Genomic DNA, 26,183 nt, shown 5'->3' on the forward strand with positions numbered 1-26,183 from the left:
CTACAGTTATGGTTAAATGAGAAAAATAGTGATATCTCCTTATATTTTAGGCTTTATTGCAAAAATTTTTTATATATGGTAGGAAGTTTTATGATACAACTGACCTACACATATGCATTGAAATGATATCTTGAACATTTTTAAAATCACTGCCCCCAAAGGTAAACAGGACCTTCAATAAAGAGATGGAGGCTTTGCCATGAAACTTTCTGTCCGCAACGGTTCTTTACATACCCAGTGAGGAGGAAGGGACAAGTCATGCTCCTGCTATTCACAATATCGGCTACTTTCCTTCACCAGCCAGCGCTTCCCCGGACTGTTTGGTCACTGCCAAAATCGCTTGACTGGTGGGAAACCGTTGCCCTGGCAACATAGGATGATGACCAGTACCTTAGCAAATTTTCGGTAACACAAAGTAATTTCTTTTATCATATCCTATTTACTTTCAATACCTGAGTCTTCCCTCCAAATCGAAATTAACAAAGACACTTGCTCCTCGGTCCAGTGGGACATTGCAGTTGTCACAGAGTAACCAAAAGTGGAAAAAGTCCAGTCGACTGATGATTGACAAAAAATAGTATTACTGTATGAAGTATGTATGACCAGTGATCGTAGAATTGCGAGAAGCAAATGCTAAAATTCAAGAAACAATGCATGGCATGGACATCAACAACACCATAGATCTACTATAATATGCCTGCAAATCATGCATGCTGTGTTCGCTGCTACTAGTACCCTATCAACTCATTTCATACTGAATTCTGAAATCCCCATAGACTTAATACACAGGCTCCCAGGTTCCCGAATGGAACGAGTTAAGTAAAACAGTCCAAGAAGAGAAGATTTGGATTGAAACAAGGCACACTTATGTTGATAAATTGTTGCAGGATTTTTGTTTGTTTAAGAACACCATTGTAACAAAAGTGTGTTGACATTTTCAGTGCACTGAAAAAGCAAATATCTCCATACAACATGTAGACTATCACGTAGAAATCAATCCGATTCAACAGTGACTGATTTACCATCAATCACATTTTCAAAAGAATGACAGCCAATATCATCCAAATAAAGAGTTTGGGCAATTCATTCAATCTCTTAAAGCTAGTTGAGAATGAACAAAATATGGTAATACAATAGATATGAATTTGCGCATTATAGTAACGGCTCATTAGGAAGCACAGTCATTAGGCATGACCTCTGGGGTTATTATGCAGAAGCCGCACAACCAGACCACCACTGTCAACAAAGCTTGCCCACGTGTGTCCTTGAAATGAGACTAAGAGTCACACAAATAGCTAGATTATTTGTCTATAAACAGCCGGAGGTGGTGTTGCACGTATAGTACAGTGCTTGCATGCAAATTCTTGATGAGACAGTTGTACCGTACAGAAGAATGTGCCTCAATTTCGACAGGCTGGTGAATGATAGAACAAATGTGTCTATTTTCTCTGTTGTCGTAGATCATGAGCTGAGAAAATATACCACATAAGGTGATTTAGCTGAAAATACATACTTTGGTATTTTGTAATTAAATCAAAAGATTGATGTCCTCATTGACTATTTCCTGTTGGAATCTGAATTTCTGAATGCATTTTGAAAGCTGGAGCACTTTAGTGTTCTGATTTGATTGATTGTATAAGATTCTGCATATTTCCTAATCTCATAAGCTGCAAATTTGATTTCTCTTCAAAAATTTGTTCATAACTGATGGACACTGACTTTGATGCTGTTTCTGATGCAGATTTGCGAGATTAAAGTGGGGTAAATTATATGTTATTTGGAAGATTAGAGTCAAGAAATGGAACCAAGGAAAGATGGTCATCAGGAAATTATATTTGGTACTTAGATGGTTCATAATCAGTATACAGGTGTTTTGTAATAAGTATACCACAGATAAAAATAGATAAGACTCAGAATGATATTGTGTATAATATCACCTTCCATAAAAGAGACTAAAATTCAAGGAATATTCCATCTACAAACATTGTGACTTCATAACACTTGTAGGTCGATTTTCAGATTTTACCCCTTCTTTTTGAAATAAGAATCCATCTTTGAATACAAGTTGTGGAAAGATTCAATTCAATTCAGTTTATTTTTTCATTTATAAAGAGGGCTAGCTTGGGCAGGAGGAATGTCTACTGTTTAGTGTTAGCATCACATTGTTTCACTAATATTTGACTGTTCTGTGAAAGTTTGCTGCTAATTACATAATTGTGGCAATATTGATGAACAAAATGCATATGAATGTAGGCTGTGTTTATATGACAGCACGTACTCTATCAACACAAACGCTCTGAGAATGTATCTTTGTGCTGGGGACAAAAGTGCTGTATTTAACACTACAATTCATAAATTGCATTGTTTGCCACTTACATCTGCATGGCATAATGCCGTCTGAGCACTGACGCAACAATATCTTTCTTATCTGATGAGGCGAAGCTACACTTTGAAGCTGTTATCCCAGTTATCAATGTAAGGCAAGTATATAATGAATATGGCTAATGCATGCTCCGATGACCAATTATGGGTAAAAATGGATCGAGTGAGCTACAGACAGCCCGAGGCGGTAGAGATCTGTGTGTTAAGTTTGCAACAAGTGTCTTCTTTGTCACCGATTTCTGTGAAGCATATTATCTGACCCTATGGAAGCTGTTCAAACAGAAGCATGTAGGTGTGACAGGTTCACTGCTAATTGTTGCATGTTCTTCTGCTCTACCTTGGATGAATTTCAGAGATACCACTATTCTTCTCTCAAAAATGTCATACGCATTTCTCTAGTCAAGAAATCCATTTACAGAGAGAGAGAGAGAGAGAGAGAGAGAGAGAGAGAGAGAGAGAGAGAAGGGGGGGGGGGGGGGGGGGAGAAGATAGGAAATTGTGAATGATTTATTATTCTGGAGTATTGTATACCCGCCCCCCAGCTATTCAAATGACATTAGTTATAGGTAGGCCTACATATAACATGTACTGAAGCAGAAGAAAATGAAGTGTATGGCAGAATGACAGTGAATCAGTGTGTTATAACCTAAGGACATTTATAAATGAATATCTTCACAAACATATTACGTATGTCCATACACAAACCCCACAGAAGCCCTATGATAAATCTTGCAATAGCGGTCGTTTAATAATTCATTGCATTAGTTGGTGTGTTTTTAAGGAACTTTGAATCAGATAAGTTTCAACAAAACATTGATACAATTGTGATAACATCAACTTTGTATCTAAATAAATAGACAAGTAAGCGATACAATTTTATTTTGTAACTCAATGGAAAAGATTGTAGCTGTTTCCTTCTTGTCAAATCAAATTGGCCATGGCAATATAGTTTCCCTTTAAATCTTGCACACAGTGAGTTAATGCACACAGTGAAAACCAAGATTCTTAAAGGGATATTTGCTGTGCATGGGACAGGTATATGAGCATTGTAGTAAGTGTGTCCTAATGCAGTGGGATAGGATTTTTACAGCACCTTCCTTGCTTCCTGTCCTCAGCGATCTCTCCAAATGACCATCAGCTGTTAGTTGGTAAACTATTAAACAGGTCATAAAAATCTGTCATGAAGATCTGATGTTGTATCTCTTCCCTCTTTCTCTCCTCTCTTTCACTTTCTCATTCTTTTATCCCTTTCTTACTCTTTCTTTTGTGAGTTCTCTCTTTATTCTTTCTTTGTCTATCTTTTGTTTGTTTTCTCTTTATTCTTTTCTCTCTCCTCTATCTTTTTTGTCTTCTCTCTTACTTTTTTTTCTCTCTCTAGTTTTTGTGTTTTCTCTTACTTTTTTGTTCTATTTCTCTTTCTGTGGGTTCTATTTTACTTCCCTTCTCTTTTGTATGTTCTCTCTTACTTTTGACTTTCTCTCTCTCTCACTTATGTGTTCCCTCTTTTATTTTTCCCTGTCAATGTCACTCTTTCTTTTCTCTCCCAAAAGCTTTTCTGTGTTGTTTCTTTCCATGGTGCCCTCATTCTCGCAGTGTTCCCCTCTCTCTCTTTGTCTTTTCTCTTGATCCTTAACCCTTTAGTGCCCAAAGTCACCAGTCCATTTTATTTCATAGTTTTATGCTTTACCAGCTTTTGTTTTCATATAGAATATTTATGTAATTTGAAAGAGGTCAAAAGTCAACAAATGTACTGTATGTCAGAATTACCTCCATGATACACCATTCTCTTGGTAAAGGCTTAATAGGGTTTCAAATAAACATTTAACTTTATAATAGACAAAAATAAGCATGCAGTGAGCTCTTTCATATCATTTCGAATGTTGGCGAAATGAGAAGAACTATGCTGTATCTTCCAGTGAACCATAGGCCATTTATGAACATCATCTTCAGTGACTAAAGGGTTAATGCTGTCACGTTTTCTTGCTTTATTCTTTTTATATCTCTTTCTGTTTCTTGCTTTTCATATTCTGTGTGTGAGTCCATCTCCATCAGTTTCCTATCGTGCTGATCATTTTGTGCGTGCAAATATATCTGTCATCTGCGCAAGCCATATATTCCTTACACGGTAATTTAGCAGTGCTGACTGCCACAGTCATGGGTCTGAAACAGAGATAGAAAAAAATAGATAGTGTAGTTGATCTTGGACGTAGTCTTTAAAAATCCTCAAGAGTGTTTGGTTAATGCTTTAAGAAAGATCTACATGTGCCTGATTGTAGGCAAAGATCAAGAAGAAGAAGGAGAGGAAGAAAGAGAAGGAAAGGAGACTGAAAAGAAGGAAACAGAAAAGAACAAAGAGGAGAAAAAGAAGATGAAAGAGAGGAGGGAAAGAAGGGAAGGAGGAGAAAGGAGGACAAAAAGAATGAGAAAAAGATAAAAGGAAAGAAGAAGAAGAAAGAGAAGAGGAGGAATGTTTCCGAGGTAAAAGAAAAAAAGATGAAACAAGGAAAGAAATTCAGAAGAAAGAGGAGTAAAATGGAATGCTGGAAGAAGAAAGTTGAAGATGAAGGAAGATGCTATCGTGTCTGAGATGGAGACAATTTTCTGCATATTGGGATGGCCCATCAGTAAACACTACCATCTGTGCAACATCATGCTTGGTGGAGTTGTAAACACAGGATTGAGGTACGGCAGTGCAGAGATTGTGGTCATATAGGGAGAGGGTTAAAACAAAGGAGTGCATCAGTGGAAGACATTATCCCTGACAATATCCTCATAAGCAGACATATGAAGTGGATCATGCAGCCTTCATGCTGTCATCAAATTGAAAATGGAATTATATATGATATAACATTCTGGCACCTTCATTATATATCCACTCTCTTCCAAAATTGCATCGTATACTCCCCCACGTTTGCACCCAGTGCAAGATGCCTTTATGTAACTCCAGCAGCATCATCCATATTGACTCGCCACCGGTAACGTTGATGTCGTAATTATGCTTAATTTGCCTGTAATTCTAGGAATGAGACTTCATGCTGGGCAGAATAATCCATTCACCCCGCTCCCGCCTTTTGTTTTCAAGAAGAGACCACCAAGCGTAGCGGAGACCTGGAATTCCGGTCAGACACGACATCAATTTGCTGTGCCCTACAATCAGCTTGTTCCATAGTGCCATTGACTGTCTACAAAGCCAGAGGTTTAGCAGCCAAAAATTATTCTACAGACATCTACCAAAGCATATTGTAATTCAATTTATTTTCAATATCTGTGAACAGAGCTAAAAATGTGCATCGTTGATGAGCTCTTGTGAGCTGTGCAGCGAACATATGGCTGAGACAAGTTCATTTCATGCTTTGTGAAACATCGAACTTAAGTTGATTATTGGTGATGAATATCTGTGAAAATGAGAGCTGAGGGTACGTTATACCACATGGCACCCATAGTGAGTTCATACTGCAACATCTTGTACATGCCTCAGCCTGTAAGCACATCTCACAAAACATGGTTCTCTGTAATCTCTGTTAATTATTTTGGAAGGAGAAGAAAATGCACTGGCATAATGATTGGCAGTCATTTTATACCAGGAAACAACAACAACAAAAAAAAAGCCTGTTCACGCACACCTGGAAAAAAATGTAAAAAAAAACCCAAACAAACAAAAACAAAAACATTTGCAGTGCAATGCAAAGGAAAAAAACCCACAAATAATTATTGCAAATTGTATTTCAATGCAAAATTGAGTCTGTCTTTACATGTTTTTTTTGAAACCATCTTGATAACTTGCCTCATGCAATGTGTGTGGACAGAAAGCAAAACATGCATGCAAGAATTTCTAGTTTTACAGTTATAAACTATGATGGAAAATGAGATGAATGAAATGTTCCAACATTGCCAAAGGTGCTGATGTCCACCACAGAGCACTGCAGCTTGCTTGGAACATGCAGTAGAATATATAAACATGCTTTTTTGTAGTCATTTTGTTATCATTATTTCTTTGCTGACAAAGATGAAAGTTATTCCAGATTTTCTTGAGTAGTACATGTGTGTTTTTTAACCTCTTTTGGAGTGCGCTGCTATAGGAGTTGCAGTGGAAGACACAGTTCTTTCCTCCAAATTGAAGGGATTAACTTTTTCCTGTTGTTGGTAATATGGGTGGGGTATATGGTTTGAGGTTTGATGGGGAAAGGGGATGTGTCTGTGAAGAGAGAAAGGAAAAGAGAAATGGACAAGGTGGGAGAGGAGGCATAGCTGAGAAAGGTTATTATCCCCTTGAGGATGAACTGATTTTGCTGTATCAAATGTTTCCCATAGATACCTGCCCAAGTACACTTAGGCTGGTCTTCAATGGGTTAAGGAAGCAGATAGAGTGGAGGGACGGGGGAGATGGGTATAAGAAAAGCCATGGAGGATAAAAGAATAGGAAGTAGAGGGGATAGGTGCGGAGAGGCAGGGGAAAGGAAAGATGGAGTCATGGTGAGATGATAGAGAAAGAAGGAAGAATAAATTGGAGAGGAATGGCAGAATGAAAAGAGAAAGAGGGGAGAGAGGAGGGGGAGGTGGTAAGAGAAAAGAGAGGGGATGTGGAAAAGAATGTATATAAGGGAGGAGTCAAAAGAGGGTGATGTCAAGAGATGGAAGAAAAAAAGGAAGAGGTAAAAAAGATGAGTGTTGAGTATCATAGAAAAATAGAAAGAGGAATCGGAGAATGGAGAGGAGATGATGGAGTATTAAAGGAAAGAAGGGAGGGAGATGGAAGAAGAGAGAAGAAAGGAACATATAAAAAGTAGGGGAATATAGTGCAGATCGAGAAAAGGAAGGTAGAATGTGGAAAGGGTATGAGAGAGGGATGCATGTTCAATGGTTAAAAGAAAAGGAGGAGAGGGAGGAGAATGACCATAACAGGCACTCTCTCACCCCCCTCCCCCTCCCCATCTCCCGGTGCCTGTAATTGATTAGGTCGTGTGAAGGATTTGACATTGCTTATTGCTAGGGCAATGAGCTCAGGGAGAAGTTGCCAGTGATGTCATAATGTGACCCGCCTTCATGTGTCATCTTCATTAGCATGCACACACACACACACACACACACACACACACACACACACACACACACACCGCATAGTAGAGGGAGTAAAGTTGGGATGAATGGGGGGGGGGGGGGTATGAGAAAGAGAAATGGTTGGGGGGGGGGGGTTGGGTTGAAGAGAAGGAGAGAGGAACTGAGAAAGACAGGGTCTCATTGATAAAAAATCATATGACAAATATGAGAGTAATGGTCATTTTAATGTTGAATACATCAGCTGTATAACATTCTAATCAGTGCACAGCTCTGAAGTACGTAATTGTCATCTTTTTCATTACACTTGAACATTCCTTGGTATGTACTTTTCATTAGCTTTGTACAAAATGTTGTTTATCTCTTCTTCTCCTCCTTTTCTTCTCTTGAATTTAATTCCTTCAATCCGTAATGAAAAAAAACCCATGGAAAAAAAACCCCTCAAAAAACATGACTTCTTGAAAATGCAAATGTACGTTTGTAGCGATATAACTCATATAAATATACATTCTGATGTTGAGTGAAAAAGAGAACTGTTTCTTTCTTGAAAGAGATGTTGTCTAAGAGGCATTTTCCTTATGAAATTGAGAAACATTTGATGTCAAATAGGTGTGGCCAAATTGCTAGTTATTTCACATACCACTGAGATTCTATGTTGAATGAGATACGTACATTCAAGATAAACTGTAATTTAGTCTTTCATTTCTTTGGTCTGAATTTGAACTCAATCTTGCTCAGCTGAGGACTTTTCTTCATCATTTTCCGTACAAATAATGTTCTCCTGTGGGTAGGAGGTCCTTCTAAGTTGCCTGCAGAAATAGATCATCCATGTTCTCTGCCTCACTGGTGAGATTTGCTCCCAGATGAAAAATAATCTTCTCTTTGAGCCCAGTGTGATTGTGTGGTCAGGTAAGATAGAATCCGTGATGGATTTGTGAGATTTTTGAACAACAGGACAACATGATGTGATATTGAAGAAGTACGTGCTGGGCTTTGGATGTGGTTCTGGGTGTTGGACGTATTGCTGGGTGTTGGATGTGTTGCCCGAAAAATGTTGTACGTCAGATGGCTATCAATGAACTGAGAATCGTGGCTGAACTACGAAGAAAATTGATGTCTTATTGTAATTTTCTGATCTTTACAGTATTACTTCTTGCCCTGATCACAAAGAGATGTCTGTAGCTTTGTTGCCAAGTTCTCAATTGAAATGAATATGTTACACTGCTGTTATTTACTGTTGTACAAGAGCATTTATTGAGCAATGTCACTTCTGGCCGATTGTTGATATTGAGTCACAAATATGAGATCCCATCATAGCAATATCATATCAATTGATGAAAGCATTACATTCAGACAGTCGACACAGCATGGAAACTGTGGCCTTTGCAGAAATAATTTTCCAGGTTATTGTTATTGGTATACTTTGCAATGCACTAATATATATTATTAACCCATTGAGGACGGACTGATTTTGCTACAACACGCATTTCCCATAGACCCCAGCACGAGTCATATTCGGGACTCATCCTCAATGGGTTAATACATCATGTATAAGTATGTGTATATAAGTATAATTATGTATGTGTGTATCTATATAAGATATACTCACACACAAACATATAAGTATGCAATAAAGATGTGTTTATATATTCAGTTTATACACATATATGCATACACATCTGTAGACATGCACATATAGTTAGACTTACACCAAAGAGTTGCATTTTAAGCCGATTATACCATCATGTATGTAACAACCTGTTGATGTAAGGCATGACATCACCCCACTACCAGAGCCAAGTGCGATCACACCTCATCACCCAAGAATCTCTCCTGATGGGCAAGTTCCTGGGGGAGAAAATGACCATCTCTCGCACCTCACTAATTAGCTTCCTTCTTAGGGGCCTTTGTCTCCGACCGGTCTCAGTCTCTGCCCGCTTTTGCTTGGATGCTGCCAGTCGAGGTGAAGTCGTTTGCATACGGGGCATTTCCTGTTGTTTACTGCCGAGCCTCACATTTTCTTTTCGGCACCTCCGGTTCAAGTCGTTAGCGTGGCACAGTTTATATGTATTGCCAATTTGGGCAGAGTGATTTTTTTATTGTTGATTTATTGCTCTGTGGCTTTTTTTAGCAGGTCAAGAATGTTTATGACTATTTATTGTGGGTCACTCCCATTCCAAGTTCTGTGAAAAGAATGAGTTGCTCATTTTGGGGGGGATATTGTGTGGTCAAGTTTTAACATTCCAGTAAAGCATTCACTTGGATTAATTTGTGTTGTTTGCAATGCCGTGAGTCATTCAAGCTTCTGACATGGTCAAATCCGTCGTACATCAGGAACTAATGGCAGCAGGATGGCCACTGTAGCTGCAAGAGTTTCAAGTTCAGCTATCTATAAACTGGCATTTATAAGCATTTTACAAACTGTTACAGCTGTACAAATCAAAATGTCAATGTAATATGTGTCTGCTGTATTGAGGAAAAGCTCCCTGAACTATTTGATCTATAATGCAATATCTAATTTACCATCATTTCTTTGTTTTAATTGTATCTTAACTGTTGTCCCTATTAAATTTTGAGCCTAAATAATCACAAATGGTGTAGCTTAACTTCTCAGCATGGCACAGACCATTCAATTCAGTTTTTCCATAATATGAAGCCATTTCAGGCTCTGGAGTATCACTGCATAATCAAGTGACAATTTGAATGCCTGCATTTAAAGTGCAGATAAACAATTTGTGTGTCTATAAGGAGCAAATTCACTCACACAGTTGTTGGTAAATATGTAAGTATGTATTTTTAATGTTTAAGCTTCCCCCCCCCCCAAGAATTCCACATTATCATCATCATCATCATTATAGTAAGGTGGAGACAAAAAAAAAAAAAAACCGAGACAAAGGTGTGTGTGTGTGTGTGTGTGTGTGTGTGATTCAATTAGAAAGGATGCAAATGAAAATAAATAATATAAGCAAATGATATAATACCTTAAGCATTCATACATGCAGGAACTAAAGGCCTTGAATATCTCAGATAATTTCTATATTGAGCTGTTTCTGATTTTAATGTACATCAATCTGGCTACGCTCTTCCATTTTTTTTGTTTTTTTTTCAATTAGATAAAATAAAATGACATTGTGCATACATAATGATGTATGTGATGCTGGCATCAAGAGACCAGATTCACAGAATCGGTGAGTGAAACGAGAGCTTGAAATATTCATTGGAATCTATCAGTTTTCCCCTTAAGGTAGTGAGAATCGTAGGAAACTCTGACAGAGAGGAGATGTACCCCAGTCTGCTCTTGCCCAGCGTTTCACAAGGGTCGTCTGTCTATTTGCGGCGGCTCTGCTCGGCCGGAGAGTGCCCCCGAAATTGGCCGAGATGGGAAACAGCGGGCGCGGTCGATGGTGTAAGCCAACATTGTAAATGGAAGGGGCTGGATGTTGTGGTGAATAATAAGTGGATCGTGGAGTAAACTGAGTGTCTCTCATGGCTGTGTACTGTTAACTCTTTAAAGACCACACTCTCTACATTTCATTAGTTCTTCTTCATGCAAGTCATGTCTTTGGGTGTAAGTGGGTTAAAGTAGGATGGGGTGGGCTCTGCTGAACCACTGCACACATCCCAGATATGTTTGGAATACCAATTCAGGGGTGGGGTGGGGGGGGGAGGGGAGCTGTGGGGGCTAGGGAGCTGTGGGGGGGGGGGGCATGCTCTCTGTCCTCCCTTTTAAGGTCAAATTTATGAGAATGTTTGCTGATGTTCGTCCACGGTAAATGGTTCCAGAGATGTGGCACAGTGCCATTGACAGTAGACTGTCTGCAGTGTCATCATATGTCATTCATCTCACGCTCCTCAGTACTTGAACACACATATATGGAATAACATCAGCTGAGGTCACTTCTTGTTGTCTTTTGGGTGACTTTAGCCATCTCATTTTAAACAGCTTTCTCATCATTTGGCCACTTTTTAAATCTCTGGATGGGGGGAGGGGGGGGGGGGAGAAGACATGTTTATCTCCTGGTGAAGTTTTGGAGAATTCATTGATAGATTTGAATAGATTCATCAAATTTACAAATTCAGTAAGCGCTTTTGAGAAAATGTTAAAAACCCGTTTTTTTTTTTTAACATGCACCTTTTGTATTAAGCACTGTGATATAGTTTAACAATGTATAGCATAATGCCTGGTTATAATGATAATGATACATATTCACAGGTACTGTAGATATGAATATTGAGACATTGCAACAGCCAGTCAATGGTCACTGCCATGAATCAAATCAACTTAGGATAGATTTAGAGAGCAAGGGAATAATCAAGATTTACTCGTTCAACAATTCCTTCATCAATGAAAAAGAGCCATGAAATGAAATTTGTAGGTTATCATCCATAGGAATCTACAGATAAGTCTTTGATTGGTTAAATCTATGTATCTATCATGATGCTGTTATGAAGCATTGCAGTAATACATGAAGTAATGAAAATATACAATTAGATAGATAGATATGGCAAGAGGCCACGAATGGACCTGCAGTTTTGATGGCTGTCGTCTCTTGTGTACTATATACTCAGTAACATCTTGCAGTAATATTTCTGTGTGCTGCAATGAGAGCTGCTGTTAGCAGAACTGGCATATATTATTGACTTTGCCCTGCATAAAAGTCGGCCGAGAAAAGACTCTTGGGTAATACGGACCTACACTTGATGTCCAACTGAGATTAATATTGAATGAAAGCGCAACGTGGTATGAAATATTCATAACGACTTCCAGGCACGGAGGGATGTTTTGTTTGGATCATAACATTTCTGGCTCAAACACCTACTATTGGTTTGACCCACATATTTTTTTTTTTTTTTTTTTTTTTTTTGTGAGATAAAATGCCAGTTTTGTAGCTCGTACTGCCAGTGGAAAAATTCATAGGTTTAATATTGAAAAGAGAAATTGAGAAGAAAAATCCTTGATTCAGAATGCTTTCTATTTTGAACAATGTTACTTATTCTTAAGACCAGCAAAAGTTCAGTCTGAATTGTTTGTTAACCCGTTGAGGATGAGTCCCGAATATACTCGGGCAAGTGTATGTGGGAAATGCGTGTTGTAGTAAAATCAGCCCATTCTCAATGGGTTAATTCCTCACACGCCGTGGTTGCATTACTTTGTTTCATGAAATAACCAGAAAAGCACTTGGAGAGCACAGACCTCCACCAAACGGATCATTTCCTCCCATACATGCATGCTGAAAATTGCCTGTGTATCCCAATGATAAAGAATTAAAGGACAAGTTCACCTTCACAGACATGTGGGTTGAGTGAATGCAGCAATATTAGTAGAGCACATCAGTGAAAGTTTGAGGAAAATCCGAGAATCCGTTCAAAAGTTATGAATTTTTGAAGTTTCTGTTCACACAAGGCTGGATGAGAAGACTACTATAGCTTGTGATGTCACATGAGTACAACGATATAAAGAAAGAATAAAGAAAATTCGACATATTCTCACTTTTCTCGCATAACAAAAGAACACTTGACTTCTCTCTTTCAGAAGGCAGGAGGAATAATATTACCCTTAACATATGTCAGTAACAAGTCGAAGAAATGTTCACTTCATTCAAAAAGTAAAGTTTTGTGAAATTCTCTTTTTATTTTCTTTATATGGTTGTACGCATATGACATCATACACTATAGTAGTCTTCTCATCCAGCAGTGACTACGCAGATACTTTAAAAAATTCATAACTTTTTAACGGATTGTCGGATTTTCCTCAAACTTTCACTGATGTGTTCTACTAATATTGCTGCATTCACTCAATCCACATGTCTATGAAGGTGAACTTGTCCTTTAAGCCTTTTTGTTGTATCTCAGTAGAATCTCTCTCTAAACATGTACCTCTTCAGCAGCTTACTGCATCCTTCGCCTCGAGCGCGGGCTCAGTGCGCATATGCACACTTCAGACATGCACATCTCGAACTCTCTTGTTAGTTGGCCTATTTGCGAATGATAATCCTTCAAAAAAAAAAACAACAACAAAAGTATCCTGGATCAGATCGTTGGCCGGATCACTACCAAAATTCAATCATCTGTTTTGTATTTCATTATCAACTTTGAATGTAAGTTTTATCCAAATAAGGTCACAACTTTCTGAGTAATTTTACAAACAGACAGACAGACAGACAGACAGACAGACAAACAAGCAAACAAAGAAACCCAAGTCGAAAACCACTTGGTGGAGGTAATGATTTCCCTTGTCTACGATGTCTATTCGTATGGTTGTCAACATGAAGTAGTTAGTCGTTATTTATGAGGGAGAAGTTCAAGATAAATAGGATAAAATATTTTTCATGCATGTTCAAAAGAGGTCTTGTTGGTGGCAAGTAAGAATCGAAAAAAAAAAGTTTGGTTCTCCATGAAGACAGTGAAACTGTGGGAGGGGGAATTGTGTCTTATTTTTCTTTCTGTTATATCATGTGAAAGCTTGCAGTCAGCAGCCAAAAATTTGCAAAGATCTGCAGGAAATGCCAGACAGAGAAAAAGCTAATTTGTAAGCTTCAATCAAGCATAAAATACATGAGCAGAAGATTTTCCTCTCAAAACCTCATGTTGATGAAGTGAATGTAACAGAGCCTGTACTTACTGCAATTCAGCATTGTCATGTGCTGTGACTAATAATTTGCAGACAGGCTGTAAGGTGGCTAGAAAAGAGAAACGGAAGAAATGTTTTAATTCCCCCAAGGCAAGATTGGAGACAGATTAATTCCTGAAAAGTGGTATATACATGGCAAGAAAAAAGTAAAAGAATAGTTTTTCTTTGGGAGGGGATCTTTTTTCATTCATCAGTAAACTCGAGCATATCAGCTGACATTGGTATTGTCAGTACAAATTATTAGGAGAGGAGTAAACACTTTGTCTAACTTTAGTGAGCTTCTTCCTGCCTCTAACCTGCCTCTGACCTTTTGACTAATACCCTCATCATCTTTTCTCCAGCTCCATCCAGCTTTCCAGACCTTTTTACCCCCTTTTTTCCCATATCCTCGGCAACGAGCCAAAAGATACTTTTATGTTTCTATATCTGTGTCTGCAATATAGCTGAGTAACTTGGTACGAGAGAGAGTGAGAGGGGGAGAGCTAGGAGAAAAAAAAAATGGAGGAAGAACAAGGATTGTCTGAAGTTGAGTCCCAGCGCAGACACACAGGAAGCGGAGGCGCGGATCCGCTACGACGACGATGATGCCGCATCATTTTCTCGTGCGCGTGATTTGCGGCGGTGGTGGGCGGGAGGAACGTGCACGTTGCCTGCCACGGATCAAACCCATTTCTGTCAGAGGGAATAGTTCTTAAATAGCACACTCTTTGTTCTTGATTGGATTAGGTGTATTGGATTTATAGCATTTATAGGGTAATAAGGTATCATTCCAATGGTCTCCTCAATATTCCTGGAAAAACATTGTTCTGACTAACTTTTTTTGGTACAACAATTAAACTGCTGCTAGTGTGGATCATATAGCATTTATTGAACTGTGATATTATGTGAAATTTGGTTTTGGTGTCAAATTGAATCCGCCTTATTGTATGTTGAATGACAGCTGGTTTTTGACAGGAATATTGTGAAATATTTTATCAGTTTGGGTGATCTAAAAAGTGATCAATACCGCTAGACTCCTATTTGTAGCCAGCCAGAAATAAACACCAGAAAACGCCCTAACCGCTCCAGAAATTGTGAGAACAAACATCCATTAAGAAGAATTGCATTTCACATTGCTGAATGCCAAAGTGCTTTCCGAGGTGAAATTCGAGACATTTTTGTCTCGTAGCAAGCATCATCTGTAGCTGAAATTTGAGAATGGATCAAAGGCGCAGTCACGAAACAAGGATGCGGTCTTTTAAAAACATATCCAAATAAGTGAAGTCGTGACACTGAATTCATGACACTGAATTCACTTGAACTGACCTCAGCTTGTCTGCTTGATGATGCAGCTTTTTACTCTCGGCTGAGAACAAGAAGGACCTTATTGCAATTTTAGGGGGCATTGAGTTATATGCATCATCTTTAGAACTCAATCTCCCCGACATAATGTTGTCAAGTTTAAAATATTTTCATTTCCAGTAAGATGTTAAAAATGAAAAACACAAAGGGTGCCATTTTACCTTAAATTTTGAGCAATGCTTGTTACAAGTCTACCCACTTTTTGTTTGAATAAACTTCTTATTTCAAGAAAGAAGATTGTTTGGTTTTTATTTATGCTTAAATTCTTAGAATGCAATAGTGCCTTTCTGGTTATCAGCTGATGTTTGGAGTTCATTTTTTTGGGTCCATTTTTAATCAGAAGAGGTCATCGTATAATGTTTATCTTGATCTACCTCAGCTGTAGGGCTTTACTGCAGGGGGGGGGGGAGGGGATGGATGGATTGCAAAAAAAAATATTTTGTATTCCTTTTTACTGTCAGGCATATTTTGATAGAGCTTTAACTCACTCCCTACAAGGTTTTAGAATTCCCATAGACTTTCTTAAAAGCCCTAGGTTGCACTACACAAGTGGGTTAAAGTAGTAAAATATTTAGGCATTGATCAAGCTATGTCTTGGTGCATGATACACAGTACACTTGGTTTGATGCTGGCATGCACTTGTGTATGGTAATCAATATCACTGTTGTTGGCGTGGGAGTAGTTATTCTAAACTACATGGCATCTCATTCATGGGTTCTCTAGGTGTATCCTATTTACAAGACCAAAATGGGTTTTAGATTCACAAAATAATCATGTTTCTTAATACACACTTAAAACACATTTCATGCTAATTGGGAGTTTTGTTGTTTTCTCTCTTTTTTGTCAATCTTATTGTGATCTATATAGAATAATGCTTGTGCAAGCACATTTTGCAAATTCATATTTTCCGATGTTTTCCGATCAGGTTTTGGTTAATTTTCCAGGTGCCAATTTCCAGTTTGAATGGTCATGCTTCTGAAAAGATTTATGTAAAAATGTCACTTAAATCAATTGATTTCTGAACCACTCCTGTCATTAGTGGTGTATGCCAATATGTTCACAGTTTTATCAAAAAAGAGCTAACTGCATTCTTGTGAAGTTGAGATATTTGTGATAAAAGCTGCTAAAACACAGAAAATGATAAAATATGGGATATTTGTAATCATAACTCCAAAGAATATTCCTTGTTATGTTACAAGTGAGGTAATACTGGTAATGTTTGCTGTCTGATGGATCTGATGGGCTTATTTTGAAATGTTTGAAAATAGTGCTTAGCCCCTTTTGCAATGAAACTCTCCATATATCGACCCTCACATAACATAAGTGTGAGGAGAATTGTAAATGTTTGAATGATGGGCCATTGAGTTTTTTTGAAGGGCCATTGTTTGCTGTAACCAGCCAGCATGGAGATTCATTTCAATGTCTGAATGGCTCATTGTTCTTGATGTGATTACCAACGCACCTGAGAAACGGGATTGCAAATGTGGAATATTTTACAGTGTGAAACACCTCTGATGTAAAAACACCTCCATGTAATGCAACAATGGTCCGGGATACCACAACACCGCAAGACCAGGTGATACGACAGGGGTACATGAATACCTCCCCTCAGTGCACGACCAGGTGATGTGATAGGGGTACTGTACACTGCCCCCCTTTGCAGATCTTCTCCTGGTTAATGATCCTCTCGGGTTTGACCTTTGGAAAAGGATGATGGCTTTTCCTCCTAGCGATGGCAGAGATATCCGCGATCTCCTACGGGATGATGCACTCTGACAGCATGAGGCTGCAGCGCTGTACGTTGCACTTCCCTCTCTCCCTCTTGCTGCTCCCTCATCACTTTACCTGTGTGTCTTTTTTCCTCTCCTCTCTCCTCTTCATCTCTCCTTCTTAATCTCTTTTTAATCTTCTCTTGTTTCGCATATAGGCCTACAATGTATCTGTGACTATCGTGTTGTCCCTATGTTTCTCTCTTAGTTTTGTCTCTGCCTTTTTTACTTTCATTTTGTAGGTTTACTTATCTTTTTTTGTAATTTTCTTCTTCCTCAGCTCCCGCACTCCCTTGCTCTCTATCTATCTATCTTTCCATCCATCTATCTTTCTTTCTCTCCCATTTGTCTGTTTGTCTTCTTTCTCTTTTCTGTCTGTCTATCTGTTCATCTATCTTTCTACCTATATATATACCTATCTATCTCTGTTCTCCAATCTGTCTAATTTGTATATGTCTTTTGTTCTCCTGTTCTCTATCTTTCCATCTATCTATCCATCTATCTATCTATCCATCTACATATCTATCTATCTACATATCTATCTATCTATCTATCTATCCATCTATCTATCCATCTATCTATCAACCTACCTATCTATCTATCTATCTACCCATCTATCTATCTATCTATCTATCTATCTATCTGTCTGTCTGTCTATCTATCTACCTACCTACCTATCTGTCTATTTACCTACCTACCTACCTATCTTTCTATCTACCCATTTATCTATCTATCTGTCTATCTATTTATCTATCTACCTATCTACCCATCTATCTATCTATCTATCTATCTATCTGTCTATCTACCTATCTATCTATCTATCTATCCATTTATCTATCCATCTATCTATCCATCTATCTATCTTTCTACCCATCTATCTATCTACCCATCCATCCATCTATATATCTATGCATCTATCTACCCATCTATTTATCTATCTATTAATCAATATTTCTATCTATCTATCTATCTATCTATTTGTCCATCAATCTTTCTATCTATCTATCTTTTCCCTATCCCATTTTCCATCTGTTGGTCACTCTCTCTCTCCCTCTCTCTTTCTATCTGTCTGTCTCTCTCTGTCCCCAGTGTGCCTTTTTGTAAAACACCCTCTATCTGTCTCATCAATCTGTATACTGTATTTTGCTCTTGTCAGCCAATTCCTCCACTGATCTACTGAGAATATTTCTGTTCTACTCAGCAAAGAGGTTTACTCTGTTAATCTCCAGTATCTGTTTTTTCTTATATACATCTTTTTTTCTTCATCTCTGTTACTAATCCCTTGTTCTTCTCATTTTTGTAGGTCAATTTTCTATCTTCTTTTTTTTTCTCTTTTATGCAATAAGATCACTTTATCTTTTTTATGATCAAGTTCTACGTACTTTGGCTTCCCATCTATCATCCCTAAATTACCATAAAGTTTAGCTTCCAAACATTTTAGATGTCATTACAATTGTATTTTCATATGTGTAGACCTTTAGAATGAAAGAACCCAGCCCGAGTACATGGGAGCCTTGTCCGTACTAGTCTATACATTGTATGTGTGCCTGATCATAACTCCATATTCCAAGTAACCCCAAGTGACATAGATCTATAATTCTTTCAGCATTTCTTAGGGGCCAGACTCATCTTGAGTCAACTTCCAGAAAACACACCTTTGGGGTCTAAGGAAGCTCCAATGGAAATTTTGTGTCATCGATAAAGAAGAAATCCATGAACTTTAGTGCAGAATACATCTTTTTTTTCTCAGTGTGCTAAAATGTCTATCAATTTGTGTTCTGTGGCACAAGTATTAACGGCAGTGACTTTCGTAAAGATTGTCATGTGGTATAAAGGTCTGAATGACAATTTCTACACATGTTCAAAACCAGCACTCGTTACTGGCACACTTGTGTGTAGCTTGCAGGGGGCACAGTTCGATCCTCCCACGTGATTTTGAAAGGAAGCCCTCGTGTGGCGGCAACCGGGATGAGCTCATCATGTGACCTGCACCAACTGTGATGATGTCATGAATGCTGTTCCCTGCATTACCGCAGATTGCCCTACTGTTGAACCAAGATGCACAAGTTTTGGGATCACGATAGGGTAAAGGTGGGGGGGGGGGGGGGGTGATTGTCGAAAGGGATGCAAAGTAAGGGTGCAGAAAGAGGGGGAAGGGAAACCCCCTTCCTTTACCCCCTCCCCTCGACTGCTACATTGCTATAGTATTAAATATCATTTAATGGAAGTTGTTAGGAGGAAATGGAGGGTTATACAGCATAGCACAGAGTATAAGTTAAAGAGAATCATCTTTAAGGATGGATGAGTGGGAGCCGTAGAGAAAAAGTAACCTCTAAAAAAAGTTAAGTTGAACCAGGTACACTCAAGCACCCACACACACACATTTGAAAAGTCAATAAAAATATGCTTTATTCTGGAATTGACATACTGAGCTACTATATTAAGAGATGTAATCATTGCACAACCCCAATGGCTGATTTGCACCGCTGATGAAGGGACATGTCTGATAATAGGCTAAAAGTCAAATATAGGTTTTGATTCATCACTTTCTGAAGTTTTTAGATTTCAAGGAGGGAAATGAGTCAAGAAATGAATTCTGCCATATCCTATAAAGTAGATGTTTGATCTAAAATTAGAACTAGGCCCTGTGTATGCTCCTCTGGATCCTTTTACAACTTCTTACTATGTATGTATCAGAATTTGTGGAACATATCTAATGCCTGGATTACAAGGGCTACATCCTTCATTGGGGAATGAAGAATGTATAGTTCCAATAGTTCATTTGTGTGTTACATCTCTGCATATACAGCTGCCAAGCAATATCACCAGCATGCTTAATCTTCACGATAGAATTTGTCCTCTTCCTCCTTTCTTTTTTTGTCAGAGTAACTCCCCCATACTACTCTGCAGTTTGATCCTGAAATAACAAGCCATTCCCCAATCGGAGTTAATTCCCCGGCTGCGGTCGGTTGTTGCGCGGCACCGGCGTTAGTCATATCTCGTTTCGCTGCTTCTCAGCAGTGACGACACGTGGCTTGAGCCCCCGTAGGGCTGCACGACAACTCGGCTATCATACGCTGCATGGAGTTGGGGGAGACTGCTTCTCGTTGAGTAAAGAACGTTGTGATACTTACACAGCTACCGTGACTGACTCTTCTCTTTTTGCTAGCAATTTGCTGGTGTAACTGAATATGCACCCGGTGATTGTGTCCCGTTTGATTTAATTTTCTCGTCAGTGTACCTGCGTGTTGCTGACGTACTTTCTTCACAATGACTGAGCGTCAGTTTCTCCTCCCCCCTTACATCTATCTAGTCTTGCTTACCATAAATTTCCCAATCATTACAGATGACCATGTACTAAAATGAACAACAGCCTGATAATGATAAAGCTCATCTGCACTAGCTTCTGAATGAGATTCATTATCTTACAAAATTATGTCTTTACGACTGTGAAGTGGTAGCATTTTCTCTATGTATATAGATATGGAAAGTGGCTGAAAAAAATGCATTGTTGGTGCTTCAAAGAAATTATGTAGACATGATATTACGAATACTGCCTATTCTAAAGAAAAGAAAAGTAATGTGAAATTTGTAATGAGTAGAAAAAAAAAACCCAACAAGATTTGCAAGACGTTGACATCCTGCAAGTTGTTGTAGGGGTGCTTTCTCGGAAGTAGAAGTGTCATGTATTGGATATCTATTCAAAAGTCATGATTTGTCATTCATTGGTTCTAAATGCGTGAGAAAGAAGGAAGGTCCCCTGTATGACTTGTTGAAGAGAAAAACTGTGATATGTTTCTGTCAGGCTTATTAGAAAGTTCCAGAGTTCTGCATTGATCAGTCTATCAATATTCATTTCAGATAGTAGGCCCTACAGTAAATTCATAACATACAGATGACTTCATTTTTTTTCCTTCAAAGATAAATACGATCTTGTCTGAGGTTTTTATAATCTATGATATTAATAATAACATACTAAATTACATTAAGACCATCTAATTAAGCCAGATATTGATGAGTTTCTCTCATATGAAAAGGAGACACTGATCAAGATATAACTCTGCCTATTTTTCCTTCATTTCAAGTTCTTGTCCTAAAAACCTGACTATATTATCCAACCGCTGTTACTCCAATAACCACATCCCACCTGCCCCCCTTATCCAAAGTCTCTTTGCCCCTTCCCAAACTCGTTCACAGCTCAACATTACCAAACTCCCGTGCCCCCTACTGGATTCTTTTGTTCCCTCCTATACCCAGCTCCTTTCTTAGCAAACTCTTTCCCACCGCCACACCAAGCCTGGTCCTCCCTTGCCCCCTTTCACCTTCTCTTAGCACCCTTACAAACCCCCTTTCTATCCCAGCCCTTACCTCCACCTCTTGTTTGGCTGACACTTCTCTGTTCTCTTACCAAATATTATTCTCTTTACTTTTATTCTCATCTCTTCTCAGCCTCCTTAAAAAACTCCGTCCCTACCCTTTTGCCATACCCCCTTGTTTAACTTTTCATAACCCCTTACCAAACTTCTTCTCTCTTACTAAACCATTCCTTGGCTCTTACCCCACCCTAATCCTCTCTAACCCCCCTTTCAACTTTCCCGAGCCAGCACATAACCCTTAAAGGTGTGAGTGAGACTAGGTGTGAGTATACTTAGGCAGGTATCTATGGGAAATGTGTGTTATAGCAGAATCACCATACCGTCAATGGGTTAACAAACTCCTTTCTCTCCTACCAAACCATTCCTCAGTTTTTTTTACTGACCAATTCCTCCTTATCCCCTTTCTCCATTCCTGCCCCCCTCACCAACCCCCTCTCTACCCCCCACACCCAACCCCTTTCCCCAGCCCTGTTTCCCCATCCCCACCTCCCAGGGGAAGTGAACTTCGCGGTTTAAGCAGTCGCATCCTGAAACCGTCGTCGAACTATTGTTTCCCCCCCTCGCCGGCCCGTGCAGGAAGTGAGCAGTTAGCACTAAATGTGACTTTCCTGACGCCATCTTGTTGTGTGATTTGTTTTGTTGTATTTTTCTTTAACCATGGCGATAATGAGCTGCTAACTGTACCAATGTATTATGATGCTGTGACTCAACTTGTGTGTGATAAGAATCTATACCTTGACTCTTTCTGTGTCTCAGTTGTATTTCATATACATTAACATAGATTACAGTGCATTGATGCTTACCATCAAGGTGTGATTACGATTTTCACCCATTTTTTTTTTTCATACATATGATTGCACAATGTTTATTGTACTGTGCATTAGTGTGCAGGTCAAGTGAAATCACATTTTCAACTTCAAACTCTCTCTTATCATCATGCATTAACTACTAGAAGCATGTACACTATAACCGCAAGCAACTGGGTGCGTGTAGGTTTGATGTGTTTGGCATGCAAGCACACGGTGTGTAAAGATATATTATTATATCAATTTGAGGCATTGTGATGGCCCATTTAAAATACTTATCTTTGTATATTTGCCCTAGTTATGCCAAATGCTTTAGCATGATGCTTTTGATGGTCAACTTGATGGTCCTTGAGCAATATTTCAAGTAAAATGATTTTATGCCCATGTTACAACAATATCTTCCTTAGATATGAACATTAATTTAAAGTGAATCTTCACTACATCATTTTGTTCAATTTTTCAAGAGCATAGCTCTTCCTTAGAAGTAGGGTGAAACCATGTCTGTGGACTGTTTGTTGATTAATTTCCAATACAGTAGTTTAATGAGCTTGGATGCTGAATGTAAGGCTAGCATGGACTGTTACCAACACCCCTTGAGTCTTGTGATAGCAACCTAAGGAGGGTTAATGTAATGTAACCACTTGGTCAATGGACGGAGTGCTTTTACATGACAAGATCAGTGTCTCAGTTACATCTTGTTCCTATGCAGGTTAAGCAATGATGGTGTAATGATGTATACGCCAAATATTTTGCGAGGTTTTTATTTTCGCGAATTTCGCGAGTCAGATGCTATTCGCAAAATTAAAGGCACGCGAAAATATTGACTCTGTTTGCGTGTACATTTCTCCGTTCAGCTCAGGACTCCATGATTGCGAATTTAACCACTCGCGAAATCGTCGGGAATTCCCGATTCGCAAAAATTAGACTCGCGAAATATATGGCATATACAGTACTGTACATAGTCTACCCTCCAGTCTCAACATTAATCAAACCTCTCACAACTGGTTACCATACATTTGCCAATCCTGACTCAAAAAGGAAGATACTTAGGTTTGCAACAGAAGTAAAACATGACACTTATTTCTAATTGGTCTACTGAACTCTGAAGAATAAAAACACAACAACATTGTTACTACACCAGTCTAGATCATACTGATGTTTTTCACCCTGTGCCAAGAAGATCGGTTTTGAGCCAGTTCAGATATTTAGATGTACATAGAACATAGAACATAGAACATAGCAAGACCAACAACTATGACTAAATAAACCATCTAACCCGTTGAGGACAGTCTGATTTTGCGACAACACGCATTTCCCATGGATACTTGCCCGAGTATGCTCGGGACTCGTCCTCAATGAGTTACTCAGGATTCGTCCTCAATGGGTTAGAATGTGTTGTAGCTGTATTCATGAGAAAACAAAAAATTTACTTTGACAGTGTTTTATAAATATCTTCTCTCTTTAGCTTTATATGCCCATTTCAATGTTTAATGTGCTAACATTCAATGTGAAGTTGTGCTTTATATGTAAAGCAATATATCATATAAAAGCTGTCTGTTAAAACATCCCTTGTTTCATAATCGTGATTTACAACTTCATATGAAAGATGAGACAAAATTAGATTCAAAAGCTTTGAAGCAAAGGAAAAGCTCCCCCAGAACTGATATATGCAGTTGAAACATTTCCCTATGATGGGAAAATACACTTTAGGGGTTTATAATGTAGGCCTACTCTCTTTAGAATTGAAAGTTTTTAAAGCAATGCATGGAGCTGTGGATACATTATCACGACCTTTACAAGAATGTAGTGTCACACATTAGTCAGAGGAGAATGAAATATTGGCGGTACTGTTGTAAAATGATGATCAGATGAAACATGTTTCTTAACTGAGATGTATCCCCTTGTGTCTAATTGAGATACATGTAGTTTACTGGGCAGACAGGCGTGTATGTTGCAGGGAGGCGGTTGCTACTGACATCTCCCTGGGGATGAAACGGGATTAGCCCCAAGATTAGTCCCGGGATTTCATCAGCAGACGGGCAAGAATTGGTTCCAAGATTCCCTGATACCATTTAATCTCCGACCTCTTGCCTTCATCCCCCGTGAATGCACTCCCAGCAAAGGGTGCTGCAGAAAAAAACTGATTATGGACTCTGGACCTCCTCTGTGCTTTCACTGTTTTTCTGTCTGTCATCCGAGGCTGTGTTAATGGGGTGTTGGTTAACCCATTGAGGATGAATCCCGAGTATAGTGGGGCAAGTGGCTATGGGAAATGCATGTTGTAGCAAAATCAGCCCATCCTCAATGGGTTAACAGCACAGATCTTACTCTTTTACCCATGGGAACATGGTGGATCCTGTTCAAAATCTATGGAGATTTCTTAATGTTGTAGGAAGTGGGTTAATCCAAAACCTTATGAGAGGTTTATCTTTAGCTTTGCCCGACTTTCGTTTCATAATGCTTGATATTTTAAGAGTTTGGTTGCAAAATGGCGTAAGTGACATTTTAAAACATTTTAAAGCAAGTTCCTCACATCAGAAAAAACATGATAAAAACTTTCCCAGTGACATCTCTCTGGATACATTTCAAAATGCATTAATGATTAAAATATCCTATATTTTCTTATCATTTTTCTTTGTTTTTAGCAGTTTTTATTGCACATATCTAAAATAACAAGAATGGAGTTGACACATTCTGCAATCAAAGTCCTCATTTATTCCAAACATGCTAAGAAATATGAAAGATATGGCAAGTATGTAGAGTGTAGAATGTGATATTTGCAAAGTGCCTCCTTAGGTTAGAATGTCCTTCGGATGTGGCACATATATTTTGCAGCTTGCACACTTTTTCAGTCTTTTTTTTTGCACTCAATATTTTGTGCCTTTGTTATGCATGTCGCGCTGTTCTTCAGTCTAGAAGTTGAAGAACAATGAGTAGAGGAGAGATGAGTGACACAATCTCTTTCATCTCTTTACAAAGACATCCTCCCCTTAGAGCAATTGATGAATAGATAATGAATAGAATGAAACCAGTTTTTTGTACTCTGCCACAAAGCAATGGTACCTTTTGCCTGCAGAGAACTGCTAATCGGATTCCATTATTCCGGATAGAAGTGGCTCAGCGAATGAAAAATTCACAGCTAGGCTTAATTCTTTCACGGGATGGCATGTAAGATGGCTTGTTCGGTTTACAAACCTAAACAACCACCACAGATATGGTACAGTAGAGTGCTGTGGGAATAGCTCCTGAAGAGACGGCAAGGCAACGGTAGCACCACATGTATGAATGAATTAGCACATGGCATACAGCTGTCATGGCCTAGTATTAACGCGTGAGACGGTTGGCAGTGTATGACTCTTTTATCCATTTTAGTCATTCCACATCCTTTTCATCTATAATATCATGTTGTCATGCTGCTACGTCCAGTTTCCTGAAGAAATCCACTTGTTTGAAATTTGATTTTGATTTGATTTTGAATATATGTTTGAAATACACCTGTATATCGGAGATTTAGGAGAAGTATTCTTTGTAATGCAAAAAGAGAACAAAAGATAGCAAGATTCATTGTTTGTTTATCAAGTGATAGAAGTTTGAGTTTTGTGGTCAGTGCTTGTGATGGTGATGTCACAATATGATCCCATAACTCCACGTGGTAAAGAGAGTTCACATCACAGTGGTAGATCCAGAGCGGGGTGCACCGGGCCTCTTTGTTTTTGTTAAAACAAAAGAAATAAAAAGATCAAGTGGGGGAGGGGCGCATGTGCCCTCCTTTAATTTTATTAAAGGCGCTTCCCCTTCACAGAATTCCTGGATCTGCCCCTGC

General features: G+C 38.7%; 1 protein-coding gene across 1 annotated transcript in view; it reads left to right on the plus strand.

Moving 5' to 3' along the window:
• Window positions 1-9,210: 9,210 nt before the first annotated feature.
• Window positions 9,211-26,183, plus strand: part of LOC139720472 (axotactin-like) — a 62,811-nt gene continuing 45,838 nt past the window's right edge. The window contains exon 1 of the mRNA XM_071631828.1: window positions 9,211-9,400. Coding sequence (XP_071487929.1) covers window positions 9,211-9,400 — 190 coding nt within the window. The remainder of the gene's footprint in view (window positions 9,401-26,183) is intronic.

This window comes from Diadema antillarum, unplaced genomic scaffold (genome assembly GCF_040938485.1).
Source record: "Diadema antillarum isolate AM-2024a unplaced genomic scaffold, OU_Dant_1.0 scf00000128, whole genome shotgun sequence".
Taxonomy (NCBI): Eukaryota; Metazoa; Echinodermata; class Echinoidea; order Diadematoida; family Diadematidae; genus Diadema; species Diadema antillarum.